We start from the raw sequence: 20375 nt of genomic DNA on the forward strand, positions 1-20375 counted from the left end.
CGCATAGACCAATTGCCTAGGGTCCTCAGTTGCTTCCTCTCTTCTTCACGAATGCGTAACACCTCTCGCGTTCGTAATGCACACCCAGTCCACCCTTCACGAACACATGCTTCTCTTCGCGAACGCGAAGAGAAAATATTGCCAGCCTCTCAATTCCTCTTTGCGAACGCGATGAAGGAAACCAGATGTTGCATCAGAAAAATTCCAGCAGAGTTCCACGTCCAAAATCCAACCCGTTAACCATCCGACACACACCCGAGCCCCTCGAGACCTCGACCAAATATACCAACGAGTCCTAAAACATCATACGGACCTAGTCGGATCCTTAAATCACCTCAAACAATGCTAAAACCATGAATTACACCCATATTCAATTCTAATAAACTTTGAAATTTCTAATTTCTACAAACGACTCCGGAACCTATCAAATCACGTCCGATTGACCTCAAATTTTGCACACAAGTCATAAATGACATAACATAGGTATTTCAATTTTCAAAATTAGATTCCGACCCCGATATCAAAATGTCAACCCCCCGGTCAAACTTCTCAAAAATTAAACTTTCGGCATTTCAAGCCTTATTCCTCTACGGACTTCCAAATAATATTCCGGACACGCTCCTAATCTCAAAATTACCATACGGAGCTATTGGAATCATAAAAATTCAAATCCGAGGTCGTTTACACATAGGTCCATAGCCGGTCCACTTTTCTAACTTAAAATTTTCAATTATGAGACTAAGTGTCTCATTTCACTCCGAGTTCCTTCCGGACCCGAACCAACTAACCAGATAAGTCATAAATCAATTGCAAGACATAAATTGAGTAGTAAATGGGGGAACGGGGTTATAATATTCAAAATAACCGGCCGGGTCATTACAGGGACTTGCCTGCAAAATTCGGTGTCACTTAGAGTTGATTTGATATGGTTCGGACGCTTAGTTGTGATTCAAGAAGATCTTGAAGTTCATTGTGATTCTCATGCATTTGGCATCTGATTCGTGCTTCTAGAGGTTATTTTAGTGATTCGATCACACGAGCGAGTTCGTGTTTTGTGTTTGGACTGGTGTGGATGTTTGGTTTGGAGCCTCGGGGCCTCGGGTGAGTTTCAGATTGGTTTAAGATTGATTTTGTTAAATTATTGAGTATTACTGGTTCCATCGCATTTGCAATGTTTTTGTCGCAAATGCTACTACCGCATTTGCGAACCTGGGTTGCCAGGGAAGGGATCGCATTTGCGAAGAAATGATTGCCTTTGCGAAGCCTGTAGAGTTTGCATTTGCAAACTCTGTATCGCATTTGCGATGAAGGCCTAACTGAGTAGGGTCGCTTTTGTGATAAACTGGTCGCTTTTGCAAAGACCAATGTCCGCATTAGCTTCATTTTATCATGTTTTTAAACCCTAACCTCGATGGGAGGTGATATTGTGGAAGGATTTTCATACCAAACCATTGGGTAAGTGCCACTAATCAATTTTTAGTTATATTTTATGATTATACATTAGATTTAACATCAAATTCATGAGAATCTAATGGAAAAATTTGGGGATTTTGTCAAAGTTTTGAAAAATAAAAATTTGGAATTTGAGAGTCGAATTGGACTTGGATTTGGAAACAAAATACGTATATAAACTTGTAGGGCTATGGGTAGTCAAGACCTACCCTTGGACCCGAGTTTTGACCGGGCGAGCACGAGGTTGACTTTTTGGAAATTGTATAAAGATCATAACTTTGTTAATTGAAATTGTTTTCTCGTGCATTGTTTGATGTATTTAAGTTGTCTTTGGCTAGATTGAGCCGAGCGGAGGTGAATTTGTAAAGGGAAAAGCTAATTTGAGTATTGATTTGGCCGAATTGAGGTAAGTGTCTTGCCTAACTTTATATGGGGGAAACTACCCCTTAGGATTCGAGTTGATTATGCTAACTGTGTTATGTGAAAGTCGTGTACGCAAGGTGACGAGTGCGTACATAGGCCATATGTGGTATTTGACCGGTTTAGGTTATCTAGATTCTTTCTATGCCTTTAAGTGAATTGTCATGATGTGTTATATGTCTCATCGTTAATCTATGCTTATATCCTTTATTTGACATTGTTAACACTCACTGTACTTCTTACTTGATATTTTGCACTTATATGCTTTAGTTGAAGTTGTTGCCTTCCTTATTGTCTTGTGACCTCTTAATCGTTGCGTTCCTTCCATGAATCCGTACTTATATGCTACTTGTTTTAATTGTTGTAATTGCATACCTTAGTTGTCTCGTCCTTCATTTGTCATGTTGCTTTTGTAATATTTATTGCGTTCCTTGATTTTTATGTGATTCCTTCATTGCCGTGTACTCATATCCTATGATTGTAAAAATTCTTGTAAATTGAGTATTGTATTGTTAATGTTATTGATTTATTTATGGATCGAGTTGCACGACGCTACATGAGGAATAAGGGAGGATTTATATTGATACGGTGGGATCGGGTTGCGCGCCGCAACAGGTAAAATAAGAGTAGATTAATATGGTAAAATAAGGGAGGATTATGATATTTGCTCTGATTATATGGTGGGATCGGGTTGCGCACCATAATATATAATTAATTATTATTATTATTGATATTTACATGGTGGAATAAGGAAAAATAGTGTTGTACGGTAGGATCGGGTTGTGCGCCGCAACAATTTATGTGTTTTGTATTTCTGGTTGTATTGTGTTGGCTTCGGTTCTTTCGTACGAGATTTTGAGGATTGGTATTTCTGGTTTTTACTAGTTTTCGAGGATTGAGTTATTTTCATTAGTTTACTACTTTGCAGTCATTTCATGTTTTTCTTTCCTATTACTATTATTTTGGTGAATTAATTTTCAAGATGAATTTGCTACGCTGAGTCATTATCTCATACTTTGTTGAGTTATTAGTAACACAACTACTTTAAATAAATAATCAATAATATGCTTACATTATGTGACTCGTAAGTTAAAATTCGTCGTTTCATTCGATGCCTTACTATTTTTAATAGTTGTCATATTACACTTATCGATTTCTCAACTTAATCTCCTTACCCTATTTGATATTTCTACTTTACTTTTAAAAAGGAATTGCTATTATGTTTTAATTTATTTAAATTCTGTATTCAAATCAGTAGCTTATCCGATGCCTTACTTTATTTAAAAATGTTATTCTCTTCACCCAAAATATTTTCCAAAATAAACTCATTTCTCATTGATTTCCTGTTTCGTTCAGAAACTGTAATTTTACTTTGTTGTATATGAATAGATCCCTCGCATATTATTTGTAGCATTTGACACAGATACTATGTACTTGGTAGCACGTAGATTTTGCCGTGCGAAGTGATATGAAAAATATGGGCATAAGGTGTCATGTGTGTTAAAGGTTTGGAAGTTGTGATTTATGATTTGAGATTACGAGAAGTGGGATTGTTGAAATTCGTATATTAAAAATAATTTGGTTGGTTGAGTTGTCATCGTTTTCCCTACTTGAACACATTCATACTTCATCCATACCCCGACTATGTTGTTGCTTAATTACCTCGTTATTTCTCGTTTCCATTCGCGTTCCCCTTATCTTCACTGTTGATTGAAATTTGAATTCCTTCTGCTATTGGCCTTATATTGACATTCTTTCATTGTGTAATGACTCAACCGGTCATTTTGACTTTTATAACCCCGTTCCCTAAAATAAAACTTCCCGTATGTGCTTTTAATAATTTATGACTTGCGGTAATGGTTGGTTCGGTCAACATTTTGAGAAAACGACCACGAAATAGAATTTTGACAATTCCAACAGCTCTGTATAGTGATTTTGGACTTAGGAGCATGTTCGAAATTTTATTTGGAAGTTCGTAGTTAAATTAGGCTTGAAATGGCTAAAATAGGAATTTAAGTTTGGAAGTTTGATCGGGGAGTTGACTTTTTGATATCGGAGTCGGAATCCAGTTCCGAAAATGTTTATAGCTCCGTTATATCATTTATGACTTGTCTACAAAATTTTAGGTCAATCGGACTTGATTTGATAGGTTTCGACATCGAATGTAGAAGTTGGAAATTTTAAGTTACATTAAGCTTGAATTGGAGCATGATTCGTGGTTTTAGCGTCTTTTTATGTGATTTGAGGTTTCAAATAAGTTCGTATGATGTTTTAGGACTTGTTGGTATATTTGGTTGAGGCCCCGAGGGCCTCGAGTGAGTTTCGGATGGTTAACGGATCAAAAGTAGGACTTAAAATAGCTGCTGCAATTTTTCTCTTCTGCTGGAAATTTTGGGCTGTGATCAAGCCCAAGATCGAGGGTCATGATCGAAGGCCCATGCTCGAGGGCCATGATCGAAGGCAAAGGCTCGAGGGCCATGATCGAATCCACGATCAAGGCCGAGGATCGAGACCATGATCGAGGGTCATGATCGAAGGCCTGCGCTCAAGGACCATGATCGAATCACGATCGAGACCGAGGATCGAGGTCATGATCGAGGCTGCCTAGGAAGAATTATAAAGGAGGGCATTATAAAGGAGGGCATTCGTCTCATTCGCCATTTTTGACAAATTGGAGCTTGAGTAGAGGCGATTTTTGATAGATTTTTAAGGAAAGACATTGGGGTAAGTGATTCTAACTCGGATTTGGTCAATATACACGAATATATCATTTTTTTTACTATTTAATTAGTGTTTTGAGATTAAAATTTTAGAAATCTCATAGAAAAGAATTTTTAAGATTTCGGTATCGATTCGGAGTCGGATTTGAGTGAAACCGGTATGGTTAGACTCGTAATTGAATGGGTTATCGGATTTCGTAACTTTCAGTGAATTTCGAGACGTGGGCCCCATAGACGAATTTTTAATTAATTTCGGAATTTTTATTGAAAATGTAGTATTTTCTTATGTAATTGATTCTATAATTTTTGTGACTATATCAAATTATTTTTGGTTAGATTCGAGCTATTCAAAGTTGGATAATCGAGGAAAGGGTCTACTAGTAGATTAAATTGGAGCAAGACGAGGTAAGTCTCTTGTCTAATCTTGTGAGGGGGAAATTACCCCATAGGTGATTAAATTAAATAATTGTTGTTAATTGCGGGGGCTACGTACGCACGAGGTGACGAGAGTCCGTGCGTAGCTACTATTAATGCTAAAGTCCGGGTAGTTTAGGACTCAAAAGCATGAATTACTTGTATAAATTGTATTCTTTACTTAATTAAATTATTTGATATATATATATATATATATTGTTAATTTTAGGAAAATTATTAAAAGATGAAAATCTCATATGCTTAAATTTTTTGTTTTAATTAATTAATTGTTAAAATAAATTGTCCATCCTCTCGAATTGATCTTATAATAAATATACTCTCCTTCCGGAAGTACATAAGAAAATGTCCTCCTTTCTTGTGGAGCGGGCCGAACGCCTCGGCAGGATAGATGCATCTATGGATCGCGTCGCACGTCCCTCGACAGTGTACACGACACTCTAGATCGGGTCGTACGACCTCGGCAGAAATCGTGCCTAATAATAATAATTACACGATACTTTGATAGTTTATTGCAGCTTGTAAAGCTAATTGATAAATTGGAAATTTATTGGAATTGAAGGGATTTAATTAATATATTGAGAATTATTGCATTTGAAGGAATTTAATTATTTCTGATAATTAAATAAAATTATTGTTGACTTTGTGAATCATGCTGAGTTAAATAAATTCTATTTTATTCTATTTAATATTGTTGACCCTATCGTCTCTACAACTTTGAGATTAGGCTTGATATTTATTGGGTACATGTTATTTACGTACTCATACTACACTAGCTGCACTTTTTGTGCAGGATCTGAGACAGGAACTAGTGGAGAACCTATCATTGCACATCCACGTTATCCAGAGGCGAAGTGGTGAGCTGCCTTTCTGAGTCGTTTTGCAGCTACAGTGCCTCTTCTTGCATTTTTATTCTGTCTATTTTTATTTCAGACAGTATTTAGAGTTTTGTATAATATACTAGATGCTCATACACTTGTGACACCAGGTCTTGGCATACACATTGATAGAATTTTGAATTTGTATTATTTTCTTGGATTGAAGTTAATCAGTATATTTTTTAATTTCTTTAATATTGCTAGAAAGAAATAATAAAATTACTTAGAAAATTATTCTGAAAATAATTGATATATGTTTAATTTATTTGTTGGCTTGCCTAGCTGTAGTGTTGGGCGTCATCACAACCTATAGGTGAAATTGGGTCGTGACACGTTGTAAGCTTTATGTCATATCCTGCACAGGTTTACATGTTCGGTAGGTGTCTTGACCCGTCCTCGTCACTACTCTACCGAGGTTAGGCTTGATACTTACTAGGTACCATGTGGTGTACTCATGCTACGGTTCTGCACATTTTTGTGCAGAACCAAGTACTTCGGATCGAGCTGGTCTTGAGACTTATGCTTGTGCGGCTGGATACTTCAAGGTACACCTGCTGAACGTTTGCAGGCTTCGAAGTCACCTTCTGTTGTATTTATTTCCAGTGTTTCCTATTATTCCAGAACAGTGATGTATTCATTATATATAATTACTCTTATGAAGGCTTATGACTTGTACTACTGATTTTGGGATATTGTATCATATTGAGATTACTGGCTTATTTAGAAATTTCCGGTTCATGTTTAATAGTTGTTTAGTAGAACCTGTTATCATTTTAGTATGTGTTAGGGTTACCTAGTTTTAGAGATTAGGGTCCATCACGACTCCTTCGGATGGATATTAGGTCGTGACAAGTTGGTATTAGAGCTCTTAGTTCATAGGTGCTACGAGTCATAAGCAGGTTTAGTAGAGTCTTGCGGATCGGTACGGAGACGTATGTACTTATCTTCGAGAGACTGCATAACTATTAGGAAATTTCACTTCTTTCATTCCTTATCATGAGGCATTGATTTATCTTGAAGCATATATCTTATATTCCTTAGCATCCACTCGTTTATATCTTTTCGACACCTCCCTAACACAACATATAACCAGTCACCTGGTGGGAAGTGTTCTACACTCGCCTCCACGTCATTGCCACGTCACTGACACGTTAACACTATCATATTTCATAAAGATTATTTTTCAAGTCACCCAATCTTTTCTTCTCTGTTACCCACCACCAAACCTGTCACATCACCACCACCAAAACCGTCGCACCACCACAATCACAATCACAACAAATGATTCATTCCTAATAAGTCACTACCTTTCATTGAATTTCTAACATTTAGATAAGAAAAAAAAAGCTGAATTGCAAAGAGAGGAAGAAATAACATCCTTATTCCCATGGATCTTCCTCTTTCTCTAAAATGGGTAAAAAGATCTAAAACAAGAATAAAAATTCTGCTAATTAGTAATATAAAGAATTTACTTCTGATAAAAAGAAAAAAAAATTAAAAATTAGAACCAACCAGAACCAAGAGTTATCCACAATAGATTAAGAAAAATAAAATTATCAAAAATAAAAAAAGATTAAGAAGAAGAATAAAATTATCAGTTTTTATTATTACACTAAAAATAAGTATAGGGTGGTATTAGAACGCCCGTAAAGGTTAAGTGTGAAACTTATTTTTCCGGACAAGTATATGATGCATCTTATGTATTTTCCCTACCTCTCCATTTTCTTGAAAAAGGAAAACAAAATAAAAAAGCTTTATCATCTTCTTATTCTACCCAAAACACCATTTTAGACAAAATTCATCTCTCAAAATAGTTCTAAACAACAAAAACCTCAAAGTTTCTTCTTCCTCAAATAATTTAAAAGACGAAAACCAACAATCCAGTGTGGTTATCAGCTTTGGTACGAATTAAATACTAAACTTTTTGGACCTGATTAACCAACAATGGGCAATATTTATTTGTAGGTACTTTCTTTCTCTAAAGTTGTCGAACCAATTTTCTCTAAAATAAATAGTTTTAATTTGGAGTTGGAAAATTTAAATTTCAATCACCTGCTCATCCTTTGAATTATCTTCATTTAACTCCTTAATCCCTTCACATATGAAGCTCTAATTTTGAATTTTGCTATATTGACAGTGCAACATTGGGGATTGTGATGAAGAATTCGGAATAGGCTTCATTGGAAATGATGAAGCAGTGTGACTACCCGATAGGTTGTTATGAGTATTAGCCTTTATTTTTGTGTTTCGAAATCTTTATTAGTTTCATTTAATATTTTTGGATTTGTGTGCACAGTCCGTGCCTTTTTTCAAAATATTTTTACATACAAATTTGAAAAAACAAGACTTTTGGCTTTAAAAATAACTTGCGTTGACTACGATCAATATTTTGTATAAATGACTCCGAATCGATATTTTAACAGTTCTGGTAGGTCCGCATTGTGATTTTGGACTTGATCGTATGCTTAGAATTGAATTCAGAGGTCCTTAGGTTGATTTGATTTATTTTGCCAAAAGCTAGTAATTTGACAGTTACTCGAATATGTGCTCTTAAGCCTTAAAAATCTCATTTTACCCTTCTTGATTTGAGTGCGCAGTCCGGACAGGTTTCAGGAAAGCTTTTATATCGAAAATTGATGAAAATAAGAATTTATGCCTTAAAAGTTAATTTTAATTGTCTTCGGTCAATATTTTTGGTAAACGAGCCTGGATACGTGGTTTGACGGTCCTAGTGGGTCCGTATCAAATTATGGGACCTGGGCGTATGCCCGGAATCGAATTTGGAGGTCCCTAGCTTGAGTTATGAATTTTTGATGAAAATTAAGAGTTTGAAAAATTAATTGTTTTTAAGAATTGACTGATGTTTGACATTGTTAGTGTCAGGTCCGTATTTTGGTTCCGGAACCCGGTACAGGTTCATTATGATATTTAAGACATGTCTGTGAAATTTGGTGAGAAACAGAGTTGATTTGACGTGATTCGGGCGTCCAGTTGAGAAAATAGAAATTTTAAAGTGTTCTTGGGAATTTCATTTGATTTGGTACTAAATTCGGAGTTCTAGGTATTATTTTGGCGATTTGATCGCGCGAGCAGGTCCGCATGATATTTTTAGACTAGTGTGCACCTTTGGTTTAGAGCCCCGAGGGCTCGGGTGAGTTTCGGATAGGCTACAGAGTGAATTGAATATAGAAATCATAGCTTGTGTGCTTCAGGTTTGCAGACTTAGCAATTGCGAGGTCTGGCTCGCAAATGCGAGCATCGCATTTTCGAGCAGTGGGGTTGGAAGGGGACCTTCGCATTTGCGAAGTTCAAGATCGCAATTGTGATCATCCCAGGCCGCATTTGCGAACGGTTGTCCGCATTTGCGAAGATGGGTTGGGACTGGGATTCTCGCATTTGCGAGATTTTCATCGCATTTGCGAAGGTAGTAGAGATGCGAGGAGCTCGCATTTGCGATACCTTTCTCGCATTTGCGGGCTTCGTATTTGCGAAGCTCAGGTCGCAAATGCGACATCTGCAGCCGATCAAAATGACTTATGGACGGGATTTTTGATTTACTTCCCAAATCTTCAAAACCTAAAACATAAGAGGCGATTTTTAATAGACCATTCCTTCCCCAAATCATAGGTAAGTGGTTCTAAACTAGTCTCTTTCAATGTTTTACATCTTATAACAAGATTTCAACCTAGAATCTAGAATATTTATGGTGAAATTAGGATTTTTGGGTAGAACTTAGGAATTTTGAAATTTGGGGATTTAGACCTCAAATTGAGGTTGGATTCCAAAACCAATTGTATATCCGGACTCTCTGAGCCGAGAGTCTCCCGGAAACAGCCTCTCTACCCCCGTTGGGGTAGGGGTAAGGTTTGCGTACACTCTACCCTCCCCGGACCCCACTGGTGGGATTTTACTGGGTTGTTGTTGTTGTTGTACTTGTCTCGGCATGGGTATTCGGATTTCGTAAGTTTTGAGACGTGAGTCCCACTATCGAATATATTGAATATTGAATTCATATGATTCATATGAATTCATATGGAATTAATTCCTATGATTCGTATTGAGTATATTGAAGTGTTTGTGAATAGATTTGAAGCTTTCAGAGACAAATTTCAAAGGAAAAGTTGAGGTTGAGTAATTGATTGGAATTTGCAAAGCGAGGTAAGTATCGTGGTTAACCTTGACTTGAGGGAATAGAACCCTTAAATTATTTGTTATGTGAAATGCATGTGAACGGCGTATAGGCGAGGAGACGAGTGTCTATGCGTCGTCAAATTAATTGTTTGCGTATTTACTTGAAAAATCATAAGTTATATTAAATTATGAATTAATTATTATAATATTTATTTCTCTCCTATTCTTTGTCAAATATTAATTCTTGAATTCCTGCATTAATTGTTACATACTGTTTGAATTATGTGCCTTAATTGTTATTTGACATTTAGCATATTAAATAAACTACATATTTTCTCTCTGATTTCTATAATAATTTGCTATTTGCCTTTGTTTGTTTCGTAATTAAATCATAATTATTGTATGCTTGTTGTCTTATAATTTTATATTAATTGTTGTATTTATTGGAGAAATTCATCTATAAGAATTGGTAAATGAATATGTTGGAGGAGCGGGTTGCACGCCGCAACAGGATTGATGATAATGAATATATTGGAGGATCGGGCTGCACGCCGTAACAGACTTATTAAAAGTCCATATTGGATGATCGGGTTGCACGCCGCAATAGACTTGATTAAAATGAATATATTGTGAGAGCGAGTTGCACGCTGCAACAGAACTGAATGTGAATATATTGTGAGAGCGGGTTGCACGATGCAACATAACCGAATGTGAATATATTGTGAAAGCGGGTTGCACGCTGCAATAGAATTGAATGTGAATATATTGTGAGAGCGGGTTGCACGCTGCAACAAAATTGATGGAAGTAATAATTGGTTATAACTGCTGAGTTAGCTTCAATCATTATAAAAGAGTTACCTGATTTATTTCTATTATTGTTGTTGTTACTAATATTGCGTACAGGTTAATGTAAGTGAACCGCCTTAGCCTCGTCACTACTTCATCGAGGTTAGGCTTAGCACTTACCAGTACATGGGGTCGGTTGTACTGATACTACACTCTGCACTTCTTGTGCAGATTTCAGAGTCGGTCCCAGCGGCGTGCCATAGACTTGCTCGGATTTCAGCTACTCGGAGGAGACTTGAGGTATAATTGCATGGCGTCCGCAGTTCTGAAGTCCCCGTCTATTTTACTTTAGCTGTGTGTTTATTTTCAGACAACTTCATTTATTCAGACCTTTATTTGTATTGATCTAGAAGCTCGTGCACTTGTGACACAAATTCTGGGATGGTATTTAGGCACCGTTGTTTTTATGGATTATTCACTATATTTCAAACTTTGCTTCAGCATTTGTTTACTTGATTATTAATAATTTAAAATTTGTTTAAAAATTGGTTAATATTATTCTAACATTGGCTTGCCTAGAAAGTGAAATGTTAGGCGCCATCAAGGTCCGAAGGTGGGAATTTCGGGTCGTGACAGAATAGGTCTATTTTGCTATTAAATCTTATGTGCAAAATTTGGTACAAATCGGAGTTGGTTTGATAGGACTCAAACGCTTGGTTGTGATTTTAGAAGTTCTTGAGTTTTCTTTTTGAAATTTTATGCATTTTGACGTCCGATTCATAATTCTAGGTGTTATTTTTGTATTTCGATCGCGCGAGTGAGTTTGTATGATGTAATATATTACACTTGTGTGCATGTTTGGTTTGGAGCCCGAGGGGCTTAGGTGAGTTTTGGATAGGCTATGGACCATTTCAGACTTACGAATTGTTGGTTTTCAGTTGTTTGAGATGTCTAGTGCTTTGTGCTTCATGATCGCAAAGCTACTTTCGCGAACGCGAAGAGAAAATTGGGACTAGGGTGGATTTGTTCTTCGCGAACGCAAGGACTGGGTCACAAACGCGAAGTTGTGGCGGTACTACCCTTCTTGAATGCAACAGTCCTCTCGCGAATGCAAAGAGTTGTGGGATCTGAGGGAAGGTCAGTCTGATACTCTACGTGAACGCGGGCCTTGGCTCGCGAACTTGAAGGCAAGGGGGGATTAAACCTTCGCGGAAGGGTACATTGCGAACGCGTAGGCCTTCTGGCCGCTGTGCTTCGTGAACATGTCAGGTGCTTCAAACGCGAAAAGCACCTGACGCCCAATTATTAAAATATCTAAAATATGGGATTTAAACCATTTTTTAATATTTTGAAGTTAGAGCTCACCCTAGAGGCGATTTTGAAGAGGTTTTTTTTATCCCTAATCTATTGGTTAGTAAATTTTAACTTGTTTTGTTATATTTTCATAAACACCCATTGATTTTAACCTTTAATATAGGATTTTCATGGTAGAAATTAGGAATTTGGGTAGAAATTGAGGATTTTGAGAAATTGAGATTTACACCTCAAATTGAGGTCGAATTTTGAAACAAATCACATAATCGGGCTCGGGGGTGAATGGGTAATCGAGTTTTGATTCGAATCTCGTATTTTGACCAAATCGGCTTGGGGTTGACTTTTGTTGACCTTTTTCAAACTCATTAAAGATTGAATCTTTTTCACTCGTGGGTAGTTTCTAAAGCCTATTTTGAATTATTTGAAATATATGTAGCTAGATTTGATTGGTTTGGAGGCTAATTCTAAAAGAAAAGCCACGGTGGAGCACTGATTTGGTTGGAGTGAGGTAAGTATCGTGGTTATTTGGCATGAGGGATTAGGACTTGTTGGTTTATTTGCTAAGTGAATTATGTGTGGGGATGGCGTATACGTAAGGTGACAAGTATATATACATTGTTATTGGGTTAAAGCATGCGGGTAAAGATTATTTAATTATATTATGTTATTTTCATGACTATGTTTCCCATGCCGTAGTTATATTATTAATTCTTTAATTGTTCGCTCTCATATCTATTGATTATTTTGGAGTTGTTAGAATTTTTAAAGTTGAGATGAATCATCATGAAACTAAGATTGAAGTGAAATAGCTTCCAACCTTGTTTTGCTATTTTCGATTAATGTTTTTACTTGGTGAGGAAGAGTAAAAAGCATAAAGGGTATTATCGTGCCTTATTTGCATACAATATTATTTATTGAGATATTATGAGGATTAAAAAATGAAGGGTGATGTTGTGCATTTAATTACTTATTATCGTTTATCACATCATGTGAGGTTGAGCGTAAATACACGAAAAGTGATGTCGTGCCATTTTATCTATGATATTACATGGTGAGGATGAGAGTAAAAGCATGAAGAGTGATGCAGTGCCATTATTGATTTCTTTACTACTTGGATACTGGATTGATGATTTACTTGGTTGAATTATTATTGTTTATTTTCGGAAAGAGGTTATTCGGTGATTTTTTACTTGCGGTTCTATATTTTGTACTTCCCTCTCTACATGTCCCCTCCCAGTTAATACTTTAATTGTTCTACTTGTTATTTTTTGCATTATATATATATATATATATATATATATATATATATATATATATATATATATATACACACACACACACATACACTTGTACAGGATTTACATAGGTGTCTTGTCATAGCCTCGTCAGTATCTCGTCGGGGTTAGGCTCGATACTTACGAAGTACATTGAGTCGATTGTACTCATGCCACACTTCTGCCCTTCTTGTGCAGATACTAGTGTTGGTACCAATGCCATTTAGTGGTGTCTTTGCTAGATTCAGCTGCATTGGAGACTTGAGGTATAACTGCACGGCATCTGCAACCCTGAAGTACCCTTCTCTATCCGTTTTACGGTTTATTTAGTTTCAAATTGTTATATTTTGTTCACACTTTATCTGCAGTACTCTAGATGCTCATGTATGCGTGACTCTAGATTTTGGGATATGTGTAGATCACGTCTTTTGGGTATTTTATCAATCTACTGCAGTCTTTTACAGTTTATAATTATAAATGTTTTGATTGGAATTGTTAAAACTGGTTAAGTAATATAGCTAATGTTGACTTGCCTGGTTAGGCGATATCATGGTCCCGAGGGTAGAATTTCTGGCCGTGACAAGTTAGTATCAGAGCACTAGGTTGCTTAGGTCTCACGAGTCATGAGCAAGCTTAGTAGAGTCTCGAGGATCAGTATAGAGACGTCTGTACTTATCTTCTAGAGGCTATAAGGAATTAGGAAAATTTCACTTCTTTCTTCTCTATCGTGCGATTTTATGCTATCACTGAATTTGAATCATTCAATTCTTATTCTCTCGTAGATGTTGAAGACACGCATAAAATCCATGGCAGGTCAGGAGCCAAAGCCCCAGGTTGCTGCCACTACCAGGGGTAGAGGCCGAGGTCGAGCCAAAGACAGAGGCAGAGCTTAGCCTAGAGTACATGCAACAACACCTATTCCGGAGCCTCAAATCGAGTAGGAGGAGGAGGTTCTTGTTCATACCGTGCTAGTTGGACCAGCTTAGGTCCCAGAGGGGTTATTTCTACCCCGGTACTTCAGGATGCTCTAGTTCGCTTGGTGGGCCTTATGGAGAGTGTGACCCAGACTGGTACATTTTCGGTGGCACCAACCTTCTCTCAGGCTGGGGGAGGAGAACATACTCCCGTTACTCAACTACCATAGCAGATGACTCACAGATATCAGACTTCGGCAGTTTTGCCAATTAGAGTGGCTCAGCCTATTATTGCTACATAGACCGGGGAGAGGGCCGCGATGTATTTTGAGGGATTGATGAGATTAGACAAGTTCACAAAGTTATTTCCTATTCGCTTTGGTGGCACACCTTCTGAGGTCCCACATGATTTCATTGATCGTTGCCACAAGGTGTTGTGTAACATGGATATTGTGGAGTCCAATATGGTTGACTTTGTAGTATTTCAGATAACCGACTCTGCCAAGAGGTGGTGGCAGGATTATGTGTGGGGCAGACCAACTAGTTTACCGCCATTCACTTGGGTAAGTTTTCGCAGCTATTTTTAGAGAAGTTCATTCCTTTTACTCTGAGATATGAGTATCGCATGCAGTTGAGCGCATTCAGCGGGGTAGCATGATGGTTACTCAGTATGAGACCGGATTCATGGACGTAGCTCGCCATGCAGTTATCTTGATTCCTACTGAGAGGGAGAGAGGGAGGAGATTCATTGATGGTCTTGCTTTTGGTATCAGGCTACAGATGGCCAAGAAGACTGGGGATGATATTTATTTCCAGCATGCAGTAGAGATTGCTAGACGTACCGGGATGATTCGTGGCTAGGGTAAGGAGGCAATACCTGAGAAGAGGCCTCGTCATTTTGGTGGTTTCAGTGGTGCCTCGTCTGGAGGCATGGATTCATTTGGTAGAGAATATCCTCCCAGGACGATTTAGTCAGCACTTCAGGAATCCCATAGTGCTTTGGATAGTCGTGGTTCTTATGGGTTTTATACTGAGCAACTAGCCTACAGCGTACCTTCAGCTCCTATTATTACACCTTCGATCTAGAGTTAAAATGTTGGTTATTCAGGTCGACAGGGTCAGTTCCAAAGTTAGCAGTCACAGCAGTCGAGGACTTGTTATACTTGTGAAGATCCGAAGACACATCGTGAGATTTTGACGTAGGTCACAAGGCAGCATACCACATCAGGGTTCTTGTGCCTTGGTTCCGGCACCAGTTGCTGCACCGCCCGCTCAGTTAGCTAGAGGCAGGGGTCATGCTGCTAGAGGTGGAGGTCAGGCCATTAGAGGAAGAGGCCAGCCAGCTAGAGGTCGTCTGAGAGGCGGAGGTCAGAGTGGTTGGGCCCAACCCTATTTTTATGCATTTCCAGCTAGACCTGAGACAAAGCCATCTAATGTCGTCATCACAGTTATTGTTCCGGTTTACCATAGGGATGACTTAGTTTTATTTGATCCTGGCTATACATATTCATATGTGTCATCCTATTTTGCTTCATATCTGGTTATGCCTCGTGATTCTTTGAGTGCTCCTTGTCTGTGTGTCCATTCATGTAGGAGATTCTATTGTTGTAGATCATGTTTATCGCTCGTATGTGGTTTCTATCAGGAGATTTGAGACTAGGGTAGACCTTCTACTTCTTGATATGGTGGACTTCGATGTTATCTTAGGTATGGATTGGATGTCACCTTATCGAGCTATTTTGGACTGTCACGCCAAAACGTTGACTCTAGCTCTGCCGGGGTTGCCCCAATTAGAATGAAGGGAGACTCCTGGCCATTCTACTAGCAGAGTTATTTCTTATGTGAAGGCTTGGTGTATGGTCAAGAAGGGATGTCTAGCATATTTGACCTATATCTGTGATCCTTCCATAGATTCAGTACCAGTTGTGCGAGAGTTTTCAGACGTGTTTCCTGTAGATTTGTCGGGGATGCCACCCGACAGAGATATGGACTTTTGTATGGACTTGGATCCGGGCACTCAGCCCATTTCTATTCCACCATACCGTATGGCTCCAACTGAGTTGAAGGAACTGAAGAAGCAGTTGCAAGATTTGCTCGATAAGGGGTTCATTAGATGTAGTATCTCGCCCTAGGGTGCACCAGTATTGTTCGTGAAGAAGAAGGATGGTTGGATGACGATGTGTATAGATTATCAACAGTTGAACAAAGTCACTATCAAATATAAGTATCCTTTGTCGAGGATTGATGACTTATTTGATCAGCATCATGGAGAGTTTTTGAAGATTGATCTAAGATTTGACTTTCATCAGTTGAAGATTAGGGCATCGGATATCCCTAAGACTAATTTTCAGACTCGGTATTGTCACTATGAGTTCCTAGTGATGTCAGTTGGCTTGATAAATGCCCTAACAACATTTATGGATTTGATGAACCAGGTGTTCAAGCCCTATTTGTATTCTTTTGTGATCATCTTCATTGATGATATTTTGGTCTACTCCCGCAGCCGAGAGGAGCATGAGCAGAATCTTTGAGTTGTACTTCAGACCTTGAGAGATAGTCAATTATATGCCAAGTTTTCAAAGTGTGAGTTCTAGTTGGACTTTGTTTCCTTTTTGGGCCATGTTGTGTCTTCCAAGGGCATTAAGGCGGATCCTATGAAGATTGAGGCAATTCAGAACTAGCCTAGACCTGCTTCAGCTATGGGGATTCAGAGCTTCTTGGGTTTGGTGGGTTACTATCGCCCGTTCAAGCAGGGATTTTCATCCATTTTAGCCCCATTGACTAGATTGACACAGAAGGGTGCCCCATTCAGGTGGTCTGATGAGTGCGAGGAGATCTTTCAGAAGCTCAAGACTGCTTTGACCACAACTCCAATTCTAGTTTTACCGTCAGCATCGGGTTCATATGCAGTTTATTATAATGCTTCGAGGATTGGTATCAGATTTGTCTTGATGCAGGAGGATAGGGTGATTGCTTATTCTTTGCGTTAGCTGAATCCCCATGAGAAGAACTACCCCATTCATAATTTAGAGTTGGCAGCCATTGTTCACGCATTGAAGATTTGGATGCATTATCTCTACGGTATGTCGTGTGAGGTATTCACAGATCATCTGAGTCTACAACACTTGTTTAAGCAAAAGGATCTAAACTTGAGGCAATAGTGGTGGTTAGAGCTCTTAAAAGACTATGATATCACCATTTTGTACCATCCTAGGAAGTCCAATGTGGCGGCCAATGCCTAGAGCAAAAAGGCTGAGAGTATGGATAGCCTTGTATATATTTCAGTTAGTGAGAGATCGCTAGCACTGGATGTTTAGGCTTTGGCCAATTATCTTTTGAGGTTAGATGTTTCGGAGCCTAGCCCGATTCTTGCTTGCATGGTTTCTCAGTCTTCTTTGTATGAGCGCATCAAGGTGCATTAGTATGACGACCACTATTTGTTTGTCTTTAAGGACACGGTGCAGCGCAGTGGTGCCAAGGAGGCTTCTATTGGAGATTATGGGGTGTTGCGGATGCAGGGTCAAATTTGTGTGCCCAATATGGATGGGTATCGTGAGTTGATTCTTAAGGAGGTCCACGGTTTGCGGTATTCTATTTATCCGGGTGCCGCCAAGATGTATCAGGATTTGAGGTAACACTATTGGTGAAGCAGAATGAAGAAAGATATAGTGAAATATATGGCTCGGTGTTTGAACTGTCAGCGGGTGAAGTACGAGCACAAAAGGTCGGATGGTTTGCTTCAGAGACTTGAGATTCCCGAGTGGAAGTGGGAGCGTATTACCATGGATTTCATTGTTGGGCTCCCACGGACTTTGAAGAAATTCAACGTAGTGTGGGTTATTATGGATAGACTGACCAAGTCCACACATTTTATTTGGCTCAGGTCTATATCCGAGAGATTGTTCGTCTTCACGGCATGCCGATGCCTATTATCTCCAATCGAGCCACGCAGTTCACATCACATTTCTGGAGAGTTGTGCAGCGTGAGTTAGGTACGCGGGTTGAGTTGAGTACAACATTTCACCCCCAGATGAACGGGCAGTCCGCGTGCACCATTCAGATCTTGGAGGACATGCTACGTGCATGTGTTATAGATTTTGGGTGATCATGGGATCTATTCTTATCGCTTGTGAAGTTTTCCTACAACAACAACTACCAATTGAGTATTCAGATGGCTCCTTATGAGGCCTTGTATGGGAGGCGGTGTCGTTCTCCAGTTGGTTGGTTTAATCTGGGAGAGGCTAGGTTTTTGGGCACTAATTTGGTTTGAGATGCCTTGGAGAAAGTCTAGTTGATTCAGGTTAGGCTTCGTGTAGCACATTCTAGACAGAAGAGTTATGCTGATCAGAAGGTTTATGATGTTGCATACATGGTGGGTGAGAAGGTTTGCTAAGAGTTTCGCCCATGAAAGAGGGCAAGTTGAGCCTCGGTACATTGGCCCATTTGAGGTGCTTGAGACTTGAGAGAGTTAGGGAGGTGGCCTACAGACTTGCGTTGCCACCTAGACTGTCGGGTGTTCACCCAATATTTCATGTTTCTATGCTCTGGAAGTATTATGGTGATCCTTCACATGTTTTGGACTTCATCGCGGTTCACCTTGATGAGAATTTAGCCTATGAGGAGGAGCCGGTGGCTATTCTAGCCCAACAGGTTCGAAAGTTGAGATCTAAGAGTTTTCCCTCTGTGAAAGTGCAATGGGGAGGTCAACCAATCGAGGCAGCTACGTAGGATTCTGAGTCCGATATGGGGAGTAGATACCCACACCCTTTTACCATTTCACGTAATTTTCTATGTCCATTCGAGGACGAACGTTTCTTTTAGAGGTAGAGAATGTGATGACCCGATAGGTCATTTGAGTACTAACCCTTATTTCTGTATTTCGAGAACTATATTAGCTCTATTTGATGTTTCTCGATTTACGTGCACAGTCAGTATCGTGTTTCGAAAATTTTTTACGTAAACATTTGAAGACAATATGATTTTTGATATAAAAGTTACTTGAATTGACTACATTCATCATTTTGTGTAAATGACCCCGAATCGGTATTTTGACATTTTTAGTAGGTCCATATTGAGATTTTGGACTTGAGCGTATGCTCGAAATTGAATTCGGAGGTCCCTAGGTTGATTTGATTTGTTTTGCTAAAAGCTAGTAATTTAAAAGTTGGAAATTTCCAAGGTTTGACCGTAGGTTGACCTTTTGGCTATAGGGTTCGGATTTTGATTTTGGAACTTAGAATAGGTCCGTTTTTCTATTTGAAACTTGTCTACAAAATTTGGAGCAAATCAGAGTTGGTTTGATAGGATTGGGACGCTTGGTTGTGATTTTAGAGGTTCTTGAATTTTCTTTGAAATTTCATGCATTTTAATGTCCGATTCGTAGTTCTAGGTATTATTTGGTGTTTCGACCACATGAGCAAGTTTGTATGATGTTATTACACTTGTATGCATGTTTGGTTTAGAGGGGCTCGGGTGAGTTTTGGAGAGGCTACGGACCATTTCGGACTTACGAATTGTTGGTTTTCAGCTGTTTCGAATGTCTGGTGCTTTGTGCTTCACGATCGCGAAGCTACTCTCGCGAACGCGAAGAGGAAATTGGGACTGGGGAGGATTTGTTCTTCGCGAACGCAGGGACTGGGTCGCGAACGCGAAATAGTGGGGGGATTACCCTTCGCGAATGCGACAGTCCTCTCGTGAATGCGAAGAGTTATGTGATCTAGGGAAGGTTAGTCTGATACTCTATACTAACGCGGGCCTTGGCTCGCGAACGACAAGGCAAGGGGGAGTTAAACCTTCGCGAATACGAAGGGTACATCGAGAACGCGTAGGCCTTCTGGCCACTGTGCTTCGCGAATGCATCAGGTGATTCGCGAACGTGAAGAACTCTTGATGCCCAGGTATTAAAATATCTAAAAGATGGGATTTGAACCATTTTTCACCATTTTGAAGTTGGAGCTCGGCGTAGAGGCGATTTTGAAGAGGTTTTGCATCCCTAATCCATTGTTAGTAAATTTTAACTTGTTTTTTTATATTTCAGTAACACCCATTAATTTT

At 38.9% G+C, this 20375-nt stretch overlaps 1 protein-coding gene across 1 annotated transcript; it reads left to right on the top strand.

Annotated features, from left to right (window-relative positions):
* The first annotated feature begins 14641 nt into the window (after positions 1-14641).
* Positions 14642-16453, top strand: LOC138902967 (uncharacterized). The gene is made up of 5 exons (XM_070190874.1): positions 14642-14884; positions 14967-15159; positions 15578-15688; positions 15915-16028; positions 16233-16453. The coding sequence occupies exons 1-5, from the start codon at positions 14642-14644 to the stop codon at positions 16451-16453; spliced, it is 882 nt and encodes a 293-aa protein (XP_070046975.1).
* The last annotated feature ends 3922 nt before the right edge of the window (positions 16454-20375 follow it).

The sequence above is a fragment of the Nicotiana tomentosiformis genome, chromosome 12 (genome assembly GCF_000390325.3).
Source record: "Nicotiana tomentosiformis chromosome 12, ASM39032v3, whole genome shotgun sequence".
Lineage (NCBI taxonomy): Eukaryota > Viridiplantae > Streptophyta > Magnoliopsida > Solanales > Solanaceae > Nicotiana > Nicotiana tomentosiformis.

Bases quoted from the DNA above. Each gene is read 5' to 3' on its own strand.
- LOC138902967 (XM_070190874.1), top strand. From the start codon at position 14,642: ATGTATTTTGAGGGATTGATGAGATTAGACAAGTTCACAAAGTTATTT. The intron at 14,885-14,966 runs GTAAGTTTTCGC...GAGCGCATTCAG, and splicing joins GTTTACCGCCATTCACTTGG to CGGGGTAGCATGATGGTTAC. The intron at 15,160-15,577 runs GTACCGGGATGA...TTCCGGCACCAG, and splicing joins TGCAGTAGAGATTGCTAGAC to TTGCTGCACCGCCCGCTCAG.